Here is an 18,211-nt window from a genome sequence, read left to right on the forward strand (position 1 = left end):
ACGTTAAATGTGGGGGAGTTTTCCCAAGTGCTTATTGTTAGCAAACTACCTAGTAATTAAGTCCTAATATAAATTTTGAGGACTTGACATTTCAAACAATGTCAAACAACTACTCTCGTATGAAATATAATTTCATAATATGGAACTGCACACCATAAGAGTAGTCAACCTTAGTGATACCAATTATTAAAGGTTTGACTAGAGAGTAAATTGATCATCAAGGGGAATGAGGCTAAAGCCAACACAACTAATGAATCAGCCAAGCGGAAACTAAACTTAGTTGATTGGAGTTCCCATGGTCTAAGTTCAATAGGCAAACTGGTTGGGCATGATTCAAAGAAGTTAACACACTATATACCTCATTTCTATGGTGGAAGAAGTGTGTTGTCTGCAGAAGTTTTAGGATGTATATTTATACTTAATGACAGTGATATCTTATAAATAAGAGGAATAGAGTAGACTGTTCTTAATCAGTTGTCACCTATGTGAGAGTAGAAGTGGGTCGCTTCTATGAGTATGAGATGACTAAATTCTCTAAAGCTCTCATGAATTCGGGATTTGTTCAAGAACAAAATGAACACAACCGTATGAACCGGAATATATTAGGATTAGTGGTGTGTGCTGCTTATTGTCTCGGTTTACTATTGCGGTGAACAGTTCAATATTCTATATTCACTGCATTACCAAGTAAATCCGATAAGTATTCACTAGGGTAGGTTGAAGTCCAAAAGAGACCTCTCCTGATGCATCTCTTGTTCGGCTGTACTCTCAAATTCTTGCTAATTTTTCATTCATGTGGGGGATTGTTGGAAATTATATATTATAATATGAAATATTGTAATATATAATTTTAATAATTGAATGAAAAATAATGTTAACCAATGTCTTAGAAAGGTTATGTTGTTTAGGTGATTTCCCTTGATCAGTGATGTATACTTATAGATGAAAAGTTACATCTCTTTAATAAGTAGAAATTGGATTCTATATAAACCCATTAAACCATTGGTATTAAAGATAGAAAATTAGAGTTAATTTTTACTCTCGAGAAATAGGGTTTCCCCACTTTGTTTCTCTCATACTTTGTGAGTTAAATTCCGAGTTGTGTCTTGAGAGTACGGAATATATAAAGTTCGCCAGAGTCCGAAGATTGAAGTGCTTTGACTTCGGATTATAGATTGTTGAATCCTGGGAAATGGACGACTACCAAACTACAAGCACAAGAGTAGGGGCAAAATTCTATCTTTAGGACATTGCATTTGTGCAAGCCTCAATCTTCAAGTTTGTCAGTTATTCTAACTTTCTCTCTAGTTGTTTATATTAATCTCATATATAATTGATGTTGTGAATTTCTTTATAATTATTATCATTGGAATTATATTGTTATTTTTCATATTTTCTAATATTGCTCCAACAGAGATGGGATTGGTTAAGCTTTGAATCCCAATCCAATGTTTGGGGAAACATTAAGCTAGATGAGACTCAATTGGACTTAAATCCAGTCCATTGTTGGTAGATGACTGGATTGGACATAAAAAAATTCATTTATGTTTTCTATTTTAATTCAATAATGCTATTCATACCATATTTTTGTACCACATTTCCATACCATCTTAGGTGGCATTTAATATGGATAGCCACATCAATTTGAATTAATCAGATTGTTTAATTTAATTCATTATTTAACTAGCCAATAATTAAGAAAAACTGGTTGATTATACGATGATTGTGGTATATGAGAAGTCTTTCTAATTCATTCCCTTGGATTTTGCAAATTTTCATTAGGCATAAAACCATGAATTTGGTGGGTTTTGCAACTTTTTCAATAGAGATTCAAATGAAAGAACAAAACATGCAAAACAAGCACATCAAATCATGAAATTTTGTAAACCCAAATTTCATTGGGGATAGAAAGGTATGAGATTTGTTGAGTTTTGCAAACTTTTCACTATGATTCAAATGAGAGAACAAAACTGTAGAAAATAGCACACCAAATGATGAAAATTTTCAAAACCCAGTTGGAGTGGAGGCGAGAAAATCAGAAAAAGAGAAGTAATGAGGGAAAAGAAGGGGGAAAAAAAACCACCCAACCCGGACTTTTTTTTTTTTTACTCGTAACCCGACCCGATGGGTTCCCTGTTTTCAGACGCTTTCTCTGGCCAAGTTCGGGTGAATTGCACCGGGCCACTAACTGGAAATTTCTCCTCGACCTCTTCTCTTCCATTTACATAAAAAAAAAAAAAAAACCCAGTCAAATTGACCCTGATTTAATGAAGAACGAAACTCGTTGATTCTGCAAGTTCCGACAACCACCACCAAACTACTCCTCTTAAGGCCAGGAACAAACCCCAAACAAGTTTAGGGGCGATGGAGCACTGGAGAAGATAAATCGAAGTGCACCCATTTCCAGGGTTTCGGGCAGATCGAGGAATTTTCAGGCCACTTCCCAGCCGAATTGGACTTCGGCCTAAGTATGAAAATTGCTTCCCTCATTGAGATATACAATTATGTAAAATTTGATAATTTTTGGAGCTAGTTGAATTTTCCAGCAGTCGGGGCGGCCAGTCGCCGTGTGCAGCTGCAGGTGGGCCAAGGTAACCCCTGACCTTCCTAGACTAAATTTGATACTCCAATTCCATAGTTTTGATACCCCCTGACCTTCCTTGGTGAAGTTTGATTGACGAAATCTCATTGTTTGAACATAGTTTTGATAGAGACCGTCACTTGATCATTATATGAATTGACGTTCCAACTGCTAGATCGACATCAAACTTTAGTGTGTTATAGTACGTAATATTTGAGGATATTAGAAACTAATGGTTCGGGAATCTGATATATAGATCTTCTCGGATTGGTTTCCTAAGTTTGTAAAACTAAACGTTAGCCGCCACATAATTTTAGTGATTGGCAGAGATCCGACCGTTGGATTGTTCTGAAATTTTAAGATATTGTTCTAGAAATTTAAAGAGACTCTTGGGAAGTTACGGATTAGAAATCTGATAAACGAATCTTCCAAATTAGATTACTAGGATTGTGGACCCTACCCTTGACACCTAGCCCGAATTATTCTAGCGTGTTGTTTATCTTAGAGTGTTATTGAGATTTCATGGAGCTTAAGGGCTCATCGTGATGACATGTGTCTCGATATATGTATTAGTGACACCATATTGAGTTATACTTGTTTATGATTTCTATTGAATTGTTATTTTTATTTTTAGCCATCGATCTATCTTTAGCCATCGATCTATCTTTATTAATTATGATTCGACTGTAGCTTGGAAACGTTTTTGAAATGTGGTTTGGTTTGTATGATTGGTATGATGTGTATGATTGTTTTTATGACAATGTGAACCTAGAATCTTATTAGAAGTATTATGTAGAACTTTTATGCTTGTATGACAAGATAGTTAGTGGTCATGAGAAGTTGATAGTGTAGGTGCCTACGTTGTAAATCATAGGGATGAGGTAGGGGCATATTGTGTGTTGAACTGATTGCACCAGATCATAATGGTACTTGCATGGTCTTGCTTGGTATATCCGCGATAGAGGACCATACGTATTTCAGGGGTGATCATGCTTGGTATATCCGTGGTGGATGTTCATTGCCTGCACGGTTAGACTATGCTTATGGTCCTACTTGATTTATCCATAATGGGGGACCATACACATTCTAGGGGTGATCATGCTTGGTTTATCCGTGATAGTTGATTATTACCTAGAGTTAGGACGTGGTCCTGCTTGGTATATCCGCGATAAGGGACCACACGTTAGACTATGCCTATGGTTTTGCTTGGTTTATCCGCAATGGGGGACCATACGCATTCTAAGGGTGATCATGCTTGGTATATCCACGATAGGTGATCACTACCTAGACTTATAGGATACAGTCCTGCTTGGTATATCCGCGATGGAGGACTATTAGGAATGATCATGCTTTGTATATCCGCGATGGGTGATCACTGCCAGCACGTTTAGATCATGCTTATGGTTCTGCTTGGTATATCCGCAATGAGGGACCATATGCATATTAGGGGTGATGATGATTAGTTGTAATTGGTACATTTCGATAGGCGACCTTATTTTAGTTGGATTCCGTTGAGAGGTCCGGAATCCATACTCTTGCTCATTTCCATAAAGTTAGTCTAGCCTTAGATTCGAGTGAATAGTAATTGCTCACAGTAGGCATTGTGTTTAACAATTAGATTTACCATGTTATTATTTATAATCTAAGTGGGGAATTTGATGGACTTCTTTTATTTAATTTTATGAGGTGATACATGATCTTGTTGATTGATTAACGTAATTAAGTGTTAATATCGTGCCTCCTTGATTCATGGAATTGGTTAATTGAAGTGATTGTGGTATGATGTTGGATATAAATGTTATTAATATGATTAGATTACTTAATGAATGTGACTAGAGGAAAATATTTTGCTTTGTTGATCCTTTGATATGTTACATGCTTTGGATTGCGATATTATGTTGAAAACATAGTGATTTTATGATTGATGAAATGGAAATCTTGAATGTCATGTGGGTTCGTTATGTAGCTTGAATCAATTAATTCATGCTTGTCAAGTCCAAATAATTGATTGAGGAATGATATGCTTTCCTATTAAAACGTATTGGGATAAGTGTCATAGTTTAGTGAATAATGAACTACGAATGGCTTGATCCCTATTTAAGGTATGTAGGCAATCTAACGAGGAGGTTAGATGCAGCCATAAAACGTATGAAAAACATTACTACGCGTTTGGACATTGAGTGGTGCTTTATACATAGCATGTCGATCTTGGACTTACGTTGGGATCGGGGCGTGACACTAACAAATACATAGCACATATAAATATATTATTCGGTAACACTGTGTATTTGTTTCATAAATTTGAATGAAATAAGATTTTTTATTGTACCACTTCAGTGATTATTCAAGGGATAAAAACAAATCAAATTCTTGCTAATGCCTCCAAAATCGATATATCAGTCAATAGGTCATATGATTTATTCGTTTTGAGAAACCTCCTAATTTCTTTCTTTGTTGGTTTCACTTAAAAGTACGAATCTATCCTTCCTCTTTCCCCTCTCTCTCTCTCTCTCTCTCTCTCTCTCTCTCTCTCTCTTTTTCAATTTTTAATTTTTTAATTTTTTTATTTTATTAAACTATCCTTCCTTTTGGCTGGAATGGTGAGTCGGGAGTATGGGATTGGTTCGGCAATGCATGCGGAAGCTGCTGCTGCCCGGGCAGCAACTGTGTTTACGCATAGATGGAGTGAGGAATAGGTACAGATGAAAGGGGATGCTCTATTGGTAGTAGCTGCTATTCAGAATGCCGGAACAACATTGCATGGTCGCCTTGGTCATCTCTTTGCGAATACATGGCAGATCCTTCAGGGGTTTAAGCAATGGAAGATTTCTTTCAGACCTAGAGAGACGAATAAAGTGGCACATCAACTTGCACAGTTGAGTCTTACGCTTGATCATCCACTTTCTTGGTTCGAACAACCTCTTGATATTATTAATGATTTATTATTAGAGGATAGTCTCAATAGTTAATTGGTGCGGGATACTCTTTTTTCCCTCAATCGGGTTGAAACCCCGACAAAGTTTTTATTGAGGCCCATTATTAGCACCCTATCCTCAATTATGTATGTATTTCTCTATTCAATTAATATCGTACTTTATCTCTAAATAAATAAATAAATAAATAAACTATCCTTTCTTTTAGCTTCTCTTGTAGCCAGAACAATGTTAATTCACCAAAAAGAGCTAGAGCTCGATCTTCAAAGACCCACTCGAGTCATTTAAAGCTGAAAATGTGATTTTTAATATCACAATTTTTTATTACAAGCGAAAATGTCTAGTCTAAACTTTATTATAAAAAAATTTAAACTCAAACGCAAAAAATTTAAAAATAATGCCCTATTTATCAGTAGAATTTACCACTTGCTTCCATATTGCAATTCTAACTTTGAAAAATACGGCGAAACCTCTAAATGTGATCCACACTTGTACAACAAGTTGTAAAAATTTGAATGTAGTTTATAATCATATTACTTCTTTCTAAGAACTTGTCCAATCTCCATCCTCTCGGCACTCCACAAAAGTAAAAGAATTTGGGGCTCATTTTGTAAGTTAGATGAGATTGGCCCTTAGAGATAAGGTTGGTAGGGATTGGTTAAATTTTGAATCCCAATCCATTGTTTGGGGAAACACTAAGCTAGATGAGACTCAATTGGACTTAAATCCAGTCCATTGTTGGTAAATGACTGGATTGGACATAAAAAATTCATTTATGTTTTTCTATTTTAATTTATTCAATGACACATAATTAATCCAGACAAATAGAAGAACCACATATTGATAGTAAAAAAGTCTTACTACTTAATTGGTCGGGACACTCTTTTTTCCATTTGACCCGGTTGAAATCCCGGCAAGATTTTTATTGAGACCCATTGTTAGAACCCTATCCCTTTTCTTTGTACGTGTTCTACCTAATTAATGAATATCATACTTATTCTCAAAAGAAAATCACCTATACTAGCTAGCTCACCAAACTGGCCCTTGTGTACAAAAATCCGATTGATTTACTCTCTATATAAAGTGATTGTGACACCACCAATTAATATTGATGAAGATCTCATACTGGGCTCTTGTAGATTAATCCGGTTCGAAAAGAAAAAAAGGAGAATATTTTATTTATTTAGGGATATTGTTTTATGTCATTTTATTAAAATTTAGGTTTCTTTGTTTTAACTTTTAAGGAATTATGTTGACATAACTGTGATTGGGTTTTGATGTGATAAGATTTCTATCCTAGTTTAGCCTTCCTGTATTGCTAAAGTTTACATAATTCTATAAGCCAACCACAAAATATCGTAGTCCTAAAGTTTACCCTATTTTTCTGTGCGCACCAGAAAAGAAAAGATGAAGAATAATTCGAACTCTCCTTCAACAAAAGCACTGATATTTCTCATTCAAATTGTTTGTCTAGTTGTCTTTCTTCCAACAAGCCACTGCAACAGGCTGACGGTCTTCTTTCCCATGGATGCCAATCTGATCGCACAAACATGCAACCAAACACCATATCCCGATCTTTGCGTCTCAACACTTCAATCAGACCCTCGAAGCGCCAAAGCAGATGTCAAAGGCTTAGGCATCATAACGGTTGATGCAGTTAGGGCTAAGGCACGGGAAGCTAATCTCCGAGTCGAGGAGCTGATCGATAGAGAGCCAGGAAATACACCCGCAACAAACTGCAGACTGAACTACTCCGATATTTTTCATCTTTATATTCCTCAAGCCGTTGAAGCTTTCCCTAAAGATGATTATAAGTCAGCAGAACTAGGCATGACCAATGTTGTCGCAAACGCAGATTCATGCGAAAGAGGCTTTTCCGGCGGCAGTCCTTTCAAAGACGAAAGCCAAGCTCTCCATGATGTTGCTTATGTGGCTGCAGCAATTGCCAAAGTATTGCGCTCTTGATTTATTCTTCTGTTGTCATGATAGAGTAGTAAATTTGATATAATAATCAAGAATAGCATTTCTTGAGAGCGACTTCTCATTTGATGGCGTCAATATTTGATCTATGTGTTCATTTCAATAATTGAAAATTTTAAAATCCCTTTACAATTTGGAATACAATGCTGTATAGGATAAAAGATGTCCATAAATTTTAGGTTGTTCACAAGGTCATGCCACCAAATCCCCGATATAGTGCGGTTTATTTTGGTAGACATTTAATTTGTTTATTTTGTTTGGCGGAAGCAAAATTGTTTAAGTAACTTTTTGGGAACATTACATATGGAGGCAAAAATATATACAATATTTCATGGAACCCCGTGGATTTTAAACATTTCGAGGAGAAGCTTACAATAATACCTCAAGCTCAATCTAAAATATGAAAATAAATTTTAAAATACCAATCATACTCCAAATAAATATGTTTGCTAACATAGCCCAGCCCACACAACTTTAAAGAAATCAATGCGTGTCATCAGCTTAATTCCTCCTAGGTTATTTTTGCAGGTTCATTTTTGAAACTATATATAGAATCAATTTGTATCTTTTACTTTTTAATTCGTCCAACCCGTCCTTGATTATTTTTGCATAATTAGTTTCAAATACATGTATAATCAATTTTGTATACTTTTTAGTTGATTTAGTTTCTATAGTTTTAGTAGAATCAATTTGTAGACATTTAACAAAACTATATAGTTGCCATCAGTCCAACCCGTTCTCGACAATTTTTCTAGAATCAATTTCAAATATAAGTAGAATCAGTTTTGTGTACCTTTTAGTCAAATCAGTTTGTATAGTTTTATTAAAATATGTTTATATATTTTTAACAGAACTACATACATGCCATCAATTCAACCCATCTTCGACCATTTTTACAGAATCAGTTTCAAATATATGTAGAATTACTTTTGTGTACTTTTTAGTAAAATCAATTTGTATAATTTCAATATAATCAGTTTGTATATGAATTTTCAACAAAGTTATATATATGTCATCAGTCCAACATCTCATCAACTATTTTTGCAAAATCAGTTTTGTATACCTTTCAGAAGAATTTGTCTATATAGTTTCAATAGAGTCATTTTGTATATATTTAACAAAACTATATACATACCATCAGTCAAACCCATCCTCGATAATTTTTTTTTTCCAGAATCTGTTTCAAAAACATGTAGAATCAATTTTGTATACTTTTTAGTATAATCAATTTGTATAGTTTTTAGTAGAATCAGTTTGTGTAGTTTTCAGTATAATCAGTTCTTATATTTAAACCTCTCTTCCTTATCTTTTCTTCTTTGCGATGAATGACAATGTCTACAAAATTTCACCAATCATCTTTTGATTACTAAATCCTGGGTGTGTTTAGTAAATTTCCATTTACACGGCTTGGTTTTACCAATTTACAACCAATCATGGACCCATCATATATACAAATGTTGATCAAGGCAATGCAGTCCTCTTGTTGTATCAACTTGCATCTGCTTCCAGGTCTTTTGTTACCCAAACTACAATCCACCATTTTCCGTTTCTCCCTTTTGAACCCAAGGTCCCATGCATAAATGCTAGCATTTTAATTCACTGGTTTAGGCGAGTTTAGTGACCATGATCGGTATCCTTCATCACATTCAAACTCGGTTGTGCTGTTTACAAAAGTGAAACACACTTTTATTGTGAGTTCGTCGCTACCTCTTAAACATCTCAACCATTGATAACAGCCATAAAAATACCATGTTCTCTTGTTCAGGAGAAATTTGATACAACATAAAAACCTTCAAAAGCATTTACCCAAGCACCTTTGTAAACTTTTTCAACTTCTAAATGCCTCCGGAAATCATATGTCAAAAAAATCCCCTATATGGCTGCTTACGGATTAATTGAGTAGACATTTAATTTTTTTAATTTTTGTGGTCTACAGCATTTAATTTGTTTAAGTTTTTTTCTTTGTTTGGAAATTCCTAAATTTAAATTCTTACTATTCATGCGTGCCTACATAGCTAATTGTTATAAGTATTCCAAAGATTTTGTCCACCTCAAACTTACAATATTTATATATAAAAAAAAAAAATACTCTTATAAAGACTGCACAATTACAACTCCAATAGGAACATACAGAAAAACAATCACATTGACTGGGCAATCCCCGCCCAAAAAAAAAAACCAAAAAAAGAATATGCCAAATGGCAGTGGGTGAAAGGGCACCCAATCAGAAAAAGAGGGAGGAATGTGAGGTGACCAATGAGAAAGAGAAGTAAGGAGGGAAAAGGAGGAGAAAAAAACCACCCAACCCAGACTTTTTTTTGACACGCAACCCGACCCGGCGGGTTCCCTGTTTTCCGACGCTTTCTCTGGCCAATTTCGGGCGAATTGCACCGGGCCACTTCCTGGAAATCCCTCCTCGACCTCTCCTCTTCCATTTACATAAAAAAAAACCCCAGTCAAATTGACCCCGATTTAATGAAGAACGGAAGTCGCCGATTCCGTGGGTGTTCCGACGGAGAACCGTCGATTCTGCAAATTCCGACAACCACCACCAAACCACTCCTCTCGAGGCCAGGAACAAATCCCAAACAAGTTTGGTGGCGGTGGAGCACCAGAGAAGACGAATTGATGTGCACCCATTTCTAGGGTTTTCGGCGGATCGAGGCATTTTCAGGCCACTTCCCCGCCGAATTGGATTTCGGCCCAGGTATGAAAATTTCTCCCTCATTGAGATATACAATTCTGTAAAATTTGATAATTTTTTAAATTAGTTGAATTTTCCAGCGAGTCGGGATTGGATCGAGGTACCCCTAACCTTATAACCCAATTTCATATGTGAAGTTCGATTGACGAAATCTCATTGTTTGAACATAGTTTCAATGGAGACTGCCACTTGATCATTATATGCATTGACGTTCCGACCGCTAGATCTAGACCAAACTTTTAGTGTGTTATAGTACGTAATATTTGAGGATATTAGGAATTGATGGATTGGGAATCTGACATACAGATCTTTCCAGATTGGTTTCCTAAGTTTGTAAAACTAAACATGGGCAGCCACGTAATTTTAGTGATCAGCAGAGATCCGATCGTTGGATCATTCCGAAATTTTAAGATACTGTTCTAGAAAATTAAAGAGACTCTTGGGAAATTACGAATCAGAAATCTGATAGACGAATCTTCGGGATTAGATTACTAGGGTTGTGGACCGTGCCCTCTACCTTGATTGACGGTTGACTTTTTAGTCAATTAGCCCGAATTATTCTAGCGTGTTGTTTATCTTAAAGTGTTGTTGATATTTCATGGAGCTTAATGGGCTTACCATGATGACGTGTGTCTCGATTTATGTATTAGTGACACTATATTGAGTTATACTTATTTATTAAATGTAAAATTCGTTTTTATTATATTAAATTCCAGAATCAACATTTTCCAAACTTTGTTTTCAATAATTAATTAAGAGTTGGTTTTAAACATAAATTATTCATTCAATCCCTGTGGAAAACAGGCTTACTTGAGCTACTATACTACGACAACCTTATACTTTTGTAAGTATTTTTAAGTATTTTTATCCCTAGTTTTGCAGGTGGTATCAAGGCCTCAATCACGGGACTATATTCCTCGGGAATTAGTATCAGTAGGTATGGAAAAAAGACCAGGGTTTCTCTGAAAACTTTTCCTGCAGCCCCTGCTTATCCTTGGACAAGCTCTCAATTTCTTGTTCCATCATTATTCATTTGGCACCTTTTCCCCATTTTCTGGTACGCAGCATGCAGCTGTTCCATTTTCTCACCAGACTTTTCTTGCATTGCTTCAAATTTCTGCCGATACTGAGCTTGTATTCTGTTCATCTTGTACTGCATTTCCAATTCCCTTTGGCCAATGTAGAACATGACACTTTTGTGTGCACTCTTCATTACTAGGAATACTGTAAAGGGATTGTCCTGTCCATTGTCCCTATACAACACATTGAATATAATACGATAAAAACCTAATCAAGTTCCATCACTCCTCCTATGAAGAAATGCACCAATCACCGGATCGGATTATTCAATTGCAGACAAAATATAAAAGGATACATATCTGTGGAGACACTCCAATCATGGCCATCTGAAACAGAATATGTTGTGAACGTTATCAAAAGGAAACAGAAGCTACAAACGCAAAAGGAAAAGTAATATAGGGTATGAAGTCAAGCTAGGTCTAGTCAGTGAGTGCTTGCTTACCCATACCATTCGTTATTTGGATTGATATCAAAAACTTTCATATGACTGCCAAGAGGAAAGCCAAATGAGATGGGTAAAATGAAAATAATGCAACTGCTATATGTAAGTAGGAAATAGGTTTGCCAAAGTGCTTCTATTCAAAACACAAAGTTTTATTGGTGGCAGGAACTGTCATATTATCGCTTGAATCTTCGGTTCTGTCAAGAATTGCTCAACTAGTCGCTGAGCAAAAAATGATTCTGCAGCAAGCATTGATGCTAGAAACAGACCAAATTTTGTCTTCAGTAGTTATTCCACACAGTGCATATAGTTACAATCGTTAATAAAGAAAATATGTCATATTATAGCTTGACGAATAGATCAATAGAGTTTCTTACCTCTTAGAGAGCACTTGATAACAAACGGGACACGCACCGTCACTGCCAAGGATCTTGCCAGCATCCTCTGTGCCTTTTCACACTGTTAAGGAAATTAATATTCATACATACAACAACCGTAGTTCTACAAGAAAGTTAAAGTTACACAAATGTCGAGGAAAAATCTTCCTCTCCACAGGATACACAAAAGGTGGCCACATGGTAGAAACTGCTCGCCCTTCCAGTTCTCGCCAACATGCATTCCATCTCATTTCAACCTTCAAAGACAAAATCTAATGCACCGGCATATCTGGGGCATACAAAACATGGTAGTCAGCAACGCATATCTCAAGGATCTTGACTAGTTTATGTCAGTGACAATATGATTTCCATTTCCTCATCGATAAATAAGCAATGCTTAATATACGCAGGTTCCTTTGCTTTTTAACATTTTCTCAGCAACCAAACAGTGAAAAGAGAGTTGTTAACCTTTTTTATAATTTTTTTTATAGAGAATCAGACCTGATCGTTAACCAAAATCTTGCTCCAAAGCCTTGATGCCGAGGATTTCGGAACAAAATCTTCAGCTATCAAACTACAAACCGTCCGATCGTGATGTTCCGCTCGTCCAACTCAGTCGTCTCTCCGATTCGTACGAATATCTTCCCGAAACGCCCAAAAGTAAACGAAATCGAAAATTACAGATGACAGAGAATAAACTGGCGATGAAATTCGAAATTGTAATACTTTAGAGAGATTTACCGCAAAAGTTGAAAATTTCTTTGTTCTTTTTCGCCTCTTCCAATCGGAAAGATGAAGTTACAGCTATTCGAAGAGGACGCAGAGAAAGAAGTGAAGAGAAACCCTAGAGGTTTGGGAACAGATTTGGCGGGAAATGTTCTTGCTGCCGGGATGACTGGTGCGCGTAAGGCTTCTGATTCGAAAGAAAAATACCCGTCGAGATATGAGACTCGGGTCGGGTTAATATGAATGTGAAGTAATGGGCTGACTCGAGCCCAAACTCTCAACTCTGTCTTAGCCCAGCACCGAAGGTTCTGTTTCTGTTCGGCACAACCTACCGAATATCTCAAGTGATTTCGGAAGTAAATTCCTGCCAAAATGATGGATCACGAGCCTCTACCGCATCATAGAACTAACTGAGTTTTTATTTTTTTTTATTTTTTTTTAAGAAGGACAACTAGTGGTAAGCCATGGTTATCTACCCCTTTAGAGGGTCGGGAAAACTTACAAATGCATTTCAACCTTCTCCTGACCACAAATTTGGCTTCCACACCAGCAACGGGTTTCGAACTCGAGACCTCTAGTTTTCAGTTTTAAGGAAACCTCGTAATTCACCTTTTATCAATAGGCCACCAGCTCGTGGTTAGAACTAACTGAGTTCAACAAGCACGATTTGATCTCGTTCAATCATTCATGAATCAGTTTTACTTCTTCAAATTTCGATAAACACTAAGGAGTCGTTTAATATTTCATTTTTAATTTTTTATAGTCAAACAGAAAAACATCTCAACGTTTAAAGGTGTGTCAATGTGATATTTTTGGAAGGAGGATCCTCTCCGAATCCTCCAATCACGTTCGTTCATCGTACATTGTGCGGTAAAAAATCATTATAATTTTTTTTAATTTAAAATTGAATATAAATAGTACCTGACGAAAACTGATCGCATGATATGTGATGAACGGACGTGATTAGAGAATCCTCAAGGTCCTCACAAAAAGAATCCGCAAAGGATCCTCATTCATATTTTTGCACATTCAGATTTCAAGTATATTAGATATGAGCGTCATTTATTTTACTTTCATTCAAGTAAGTGAACATTTTCCAAAGATCAAAATTTCAAATCGACCTTGCTTGAAAGAAAGCAACAAGTCACCTTATCATGCCTAGGAGAACAACCTATATAAAATATGTGTGTCATCAAGTAGCGGTCAAGTTCATTAATGAAATAGCATATTTAAGTTCTTTTCATATAACATTGCATTATTAAACAAAACCGCACATACCAATACACATGTTTCATATAAATTGTTCATCACACGTAATGCCCAGAGAGCTAATTATTCATGAAAAATTACTGCTTCCTATATAGATTATATTATGCGATTGTACAAATAACAGATAAGATTAAATAAGGCTTTATAGCCTCAATAATCCTTTCAATATGGACACCTACCCTTAATTAGTTCCTACATCTCATCTCATTAAGGTTTTGCCAAGAAAGGTGTACCATCCTAGGCCTGACAATTTCTAATACAATCCAATAACCTGACACAAAATGACACAAAATTAATAGGTGTTCAGGTCGACACGATAACGAATTGGGTCGTTATCGGGTAACTCAATAAGCACCTGTTAAGATAACGGGTTGGTTCGGGTACACGCGAGTAACACGATACACAAGAAGAAAAATATTAATTTTATAATTTTATAACCCTAAAAAAATACTATAATAATTATATATATATATTAATTTAACAATTTTATACCCCTAAAAACTATAATAAATATATATATATATATATATATTAAATTAAATTAAAAAAATTGGTGACTATTGGACCGGCTGAGATTTAATCTCAGTCATCCATTGTGCATCAGGTTGGAGGCTATCCTTCTCTTCTCTTTCATTCACTCTAACATGCAAGCTTTGAGTTCCATTGGCAACATTTAAATTTTTGAAAAAGGCTTCACAACCTTGAAAACAAAAACTCTTTTCATTTTGCATATTCTTGCACATTTAATATTTTGTAATAGACTAGCAGTATATAAATGTTTTTTTATTAGACTCTTATTTTCGAGTGTAGATGTAGTACTTAAACGACAAATGTGTTTTAATGTTTTGAAGTAATATTTATGTGGCAATGTGTGGTATGTGCAAATTTAAGAAGAAACATATTTTTTTCTTAACAAGTCATAAGGGGTTGGGTCACTTTACCCTTTGAGTCAAGTGACCCAACCTGTTAAGGACCCGTTAAAATAACGGGTGTGACATGACATGACCCGTTAAGATAACAGATGTTACACAAACACGACAGACACGACCTATTTGCCAGGCTTATACCATCCCATACCAAACAATGCCAGTCCTTGAGTGAGCCCTCTCATTAATTTTGGTACCCTCCATATATTGCCTACTTACTCCGGCCGGTGTCCTTTCAAAACTAGGCCGTCGTTTTGTGGATTCGGGTGGTGTTTATGTTGTGGGACAAGTTACCTAAATCCGAAAACAACAATTTAAAATTTAGTATGAGGATGATTGTTATTTCATTCCAACTTGAACTAAAACTAATATAAAAAAGTATAAAAAAAAAACACCGTTGTGTTATAAAAAAGCGTTTTCCGCAATACTTTCAGTTAATATATAAAGGGAGTGCATTTGTTCTAATCAATTTAGCCACACTCACATCACTTTAAAATAACATGTTGAAACAGAATTGGCTAATTCATCCAAATTACAACCGACTTGTCCAAACCCGTTTTGCTAGTTCAACTTTCAAACCCAATAGATAAAAGCCAATCAAAACCCGACCCGCATGAAGTTGTCAATTTTTGTTTCTCGGAACGCAGTGTCAGTTGAGCTCCTAAAGACATTTGTAAACAGAAATATCATCCAATTTACAGTTGCAAAGCAACGGCGGCCTCCTAAGCCACGACACTTGTTAAAACCCTCCACGTGTCACCTTGAAATTGCTCGCTGTCTCATTTTTCACTCTCGCTCCTCATCCTTCAACTGTAGAGACAGAGAGAGAGACACCAAAATAACTCACAAAAGCAAAGATTTTGGAAGGGTTTAGAGAGAGATGAAGATATAGTACAACGTCTGCGAGGCAGCGAAGGTGAATGTCCTCTGCTGCGCCGACGAGGCGGCTCTCTGTTGGGCGTGCAACGAGCATGTTCACAAAGCGAACAAGCTCGCGAGCAAGCACTAGAAGGTTCTTCTGTCCTCCTCCCACCAGGCCCGGCCCAGGCCCAATGCTACCAGGGCAGTGGTCTGGGGCCCAAAATTGAAAAGGGCACCAAAAAATAAAAATCCACATAACTAGGTATAAAAAAAAAAAATATCCAAAGCCTAAAATAGGGGCTGGAAAGCAAGAGCCCAAGTTTGACAAAAAAGTTGAACGGGCTTAGGTTTTGGGTCATTAAAAAAAAAAAAACAAAAACATAAGAGGGACCACTTGTCCCCAATTAACCCTAAGTTCCAAACATATCCTTCTTTTTCCCGATTCCCCACCCCTACCTTGTTTCCCACTTTCCCCACTGCCCTACCTGCCGTCTCTGTCCTTTTCTCCTATCCATTGGCTGCAAGTGCAGCAATTTAACCCTCAAAACTCACTGCAAGCTGCTGCGCTGCAGCTTCCAAGTCGGCAAGCCCAACAGGTCCTTTTCATTCAGTGCATTCACCAACCCTTTTGAGTTTTGAGGTAAACTAAGTTTAAAATTTGAATTATTAATTCAAAATTTAATATAAAATTTTGCAAGTGACATAGAATTATATGAAACATGGGTTTGAACAATTAAAGGCTTTTAAATATATTTTTGGCTTCTTGTGTGATGCACCGAAGTTAATTTCATCGGATGATCAAGAGCTAAAAGAAAATTTTATGAATCTTGAAGCACATTTGAAACATGAAAATACCATGGATATAGATGGAGCCGATTTATGTTCCGAATTACAGGTTTTACAAATGATGTTACCTGAAGAAGCATTTCTCTTTAATAACCCTTGGACATCCATGGAAATAGCAAACTTTGTAAAAAAAATTGACATGTTTCCTAATTTCTTGATTGCTTATCGTAATTGTTGACTGTACCCATGACTGTGGCATCTGCAAAAAAGAAGTTTTTCAAAACTGAAATTATTAAAATCTTATTTGCGGACCACTATGAATCAAGATAGGTTAAATGGATGAGTGATCTTATGCATTGAAAATGATGAGATTGAAGGTTTGGAGTATGATGATATAATTGATAATTTTGCTTCAAAAAATGGCAGAAAATAATTTCGTAAAGGTTGAAATTTCAAGGAGCTTTGCTAGGAGTGGTTGTATATGATTGTACTTTTGATTGTTAGGGTTTAGTTACTATGTTCCCTCCGTTGTATATTTTCTCAAGTAATATAATTTGGGCGTGAGGGCCTAGCCCCCCAACTTCGACTGGGTTTCAGCCCTCGTTATATAATTTTTTTATAACATATGTTTCCGTATTAAAAGATGGCACATTTTGAGCTTTCGCACATGGCATCAAAAAACTTAGGACCGACCCTGCTTCCACATACCCAAATGCGATATCTGCGAGGTAAACTTCAATGATTCAAATCCCACAACGAAAAAGTTGAGGAATTTGATCGTAAAAACACAAAATTCGAATTGGGTTTTGCTTTAATTTTTTAGATGATGATTTGCAAGAGGCGGTTGGATAATTTTTCTGCTTAGAATATCGAGCTTTGCTCTGTAGAAAATGTGATGTTGCCATTCACACAGCCAATAGCTTTGTATCAGCTCACCGTAGGTTTTTGCTTACCGGAATCAAGGTTGGACCTGAGCCGGCTCAGTCGGATTCCGGCGATGGTTATGGGGTGGTTGTTGGTGTTGGTGCGTCTTATTCTACTCTGAAGTCACGTTCTGGGTCTGGGCCTGGATGTAAAACACAAAACCCATTACCGGTGAAGTGCAAGGCGGCGCTGCCCGGTGTTGCCGGGGGGATGTCGTTTACTGGGGGTTCTGCAGTTGGGACTGTTCCACAGCGTTGTATAGATGAGTTTCTTGGACTCTCTGATCTTGATCAGAGCTTTGGCTACATTGATAATGGATCTTCAAAGGTGTGTGTGTGCTCACTACACACATGCCATCACTTCAATCCATTTTCGACTATTTTTAAAGAATCAATTTCAAATATACGTAGAATCAATTTTGTGTACTTTTTAATAAGATTAATTTGTATAATTTCAATAGAATCAATTTGTATATGTATTTTTAACAAAATTATATATATGTCATCAGTCCAACCTCTCATCTAACTATTTTTACGAAATCAGTTTCAGATATGAATCAGTTTTGTATACCTTTTAGAAGAACCAGTTTATATACCTGTAGTAGAGTCATTTTGTATATATT

General features: G+C 36.2%; 1 protein-coding gene, 1 long non-coding RNA gene and 1 pseudogene across 2 annotated transcripts; all 3 read left to right on the top strand.

The window, feature by feature from the left end:
• The first annotated feature begins 6,885 nt into the window (after positions 1-6,885).
• Positions 6,886-7,479, top strand: LOC125477931 (cell wall / vacuolar inhibitor of fructosidase 1-like). Its single transcript, XM_048585449.1, has one exon. The coding sequence runs from the start codon at positions 6,922-6,924 to the stop codon at positions 7,477-7,479; it is 558 nt and encodes a 185-aa protein (XP_048441406.1). The 5' UTR covers positions 6,886-6,921.
• A 2,071-nt stretch (positions 7,480-9,550) lies between these two features.
• Positions 9,551-11,410, top strand: LOC125477933. The gene is made up of 2 exons (XR_007258787.1): positions 9,551-10,201; positions 11,081-11,410. It is a non-coding gene; the product is annotated as an uncharacterized LOC125477933 (long non-coding RNA).
• Positions 11,411-15,898: 4,488 nt separating this feature from the next.
• LOC125478124 lies at positions 15,899-18,114 on the top strand (annotated as a pseudogene).
• The last annotated feature ends 97 nt before the right edge of the window (positions 18,115-18,211 follow it).

Source organism: the organism of the source record quoted next, unplaced genomic scaffold (genome assembly GCF_019419815.1).
Source record: "Pyrus x bretschneideri cultivar Hongxiangsu unplaced genomic scaffold, Pyrus_bretschneideri_v1 Contig23, whole genome shotgun sequence".
NCBI classification, from domain to species: Eukaryota; Viridiplantae; Streptophyta; class Magnoliopsida; order Rosales; family Rosaceae; genus Pyrus; species Pyrus x bretschneideri.

Excerpts from the sequence above, each read along its gene's own strand:
- LOC125477931 (XM_048585449.1), top strand. The coding sequence starts at position 6,922 with ATGAAGAATAATTCGAACTCTCCTTCAACAAAAGCACTGATATTTCTC.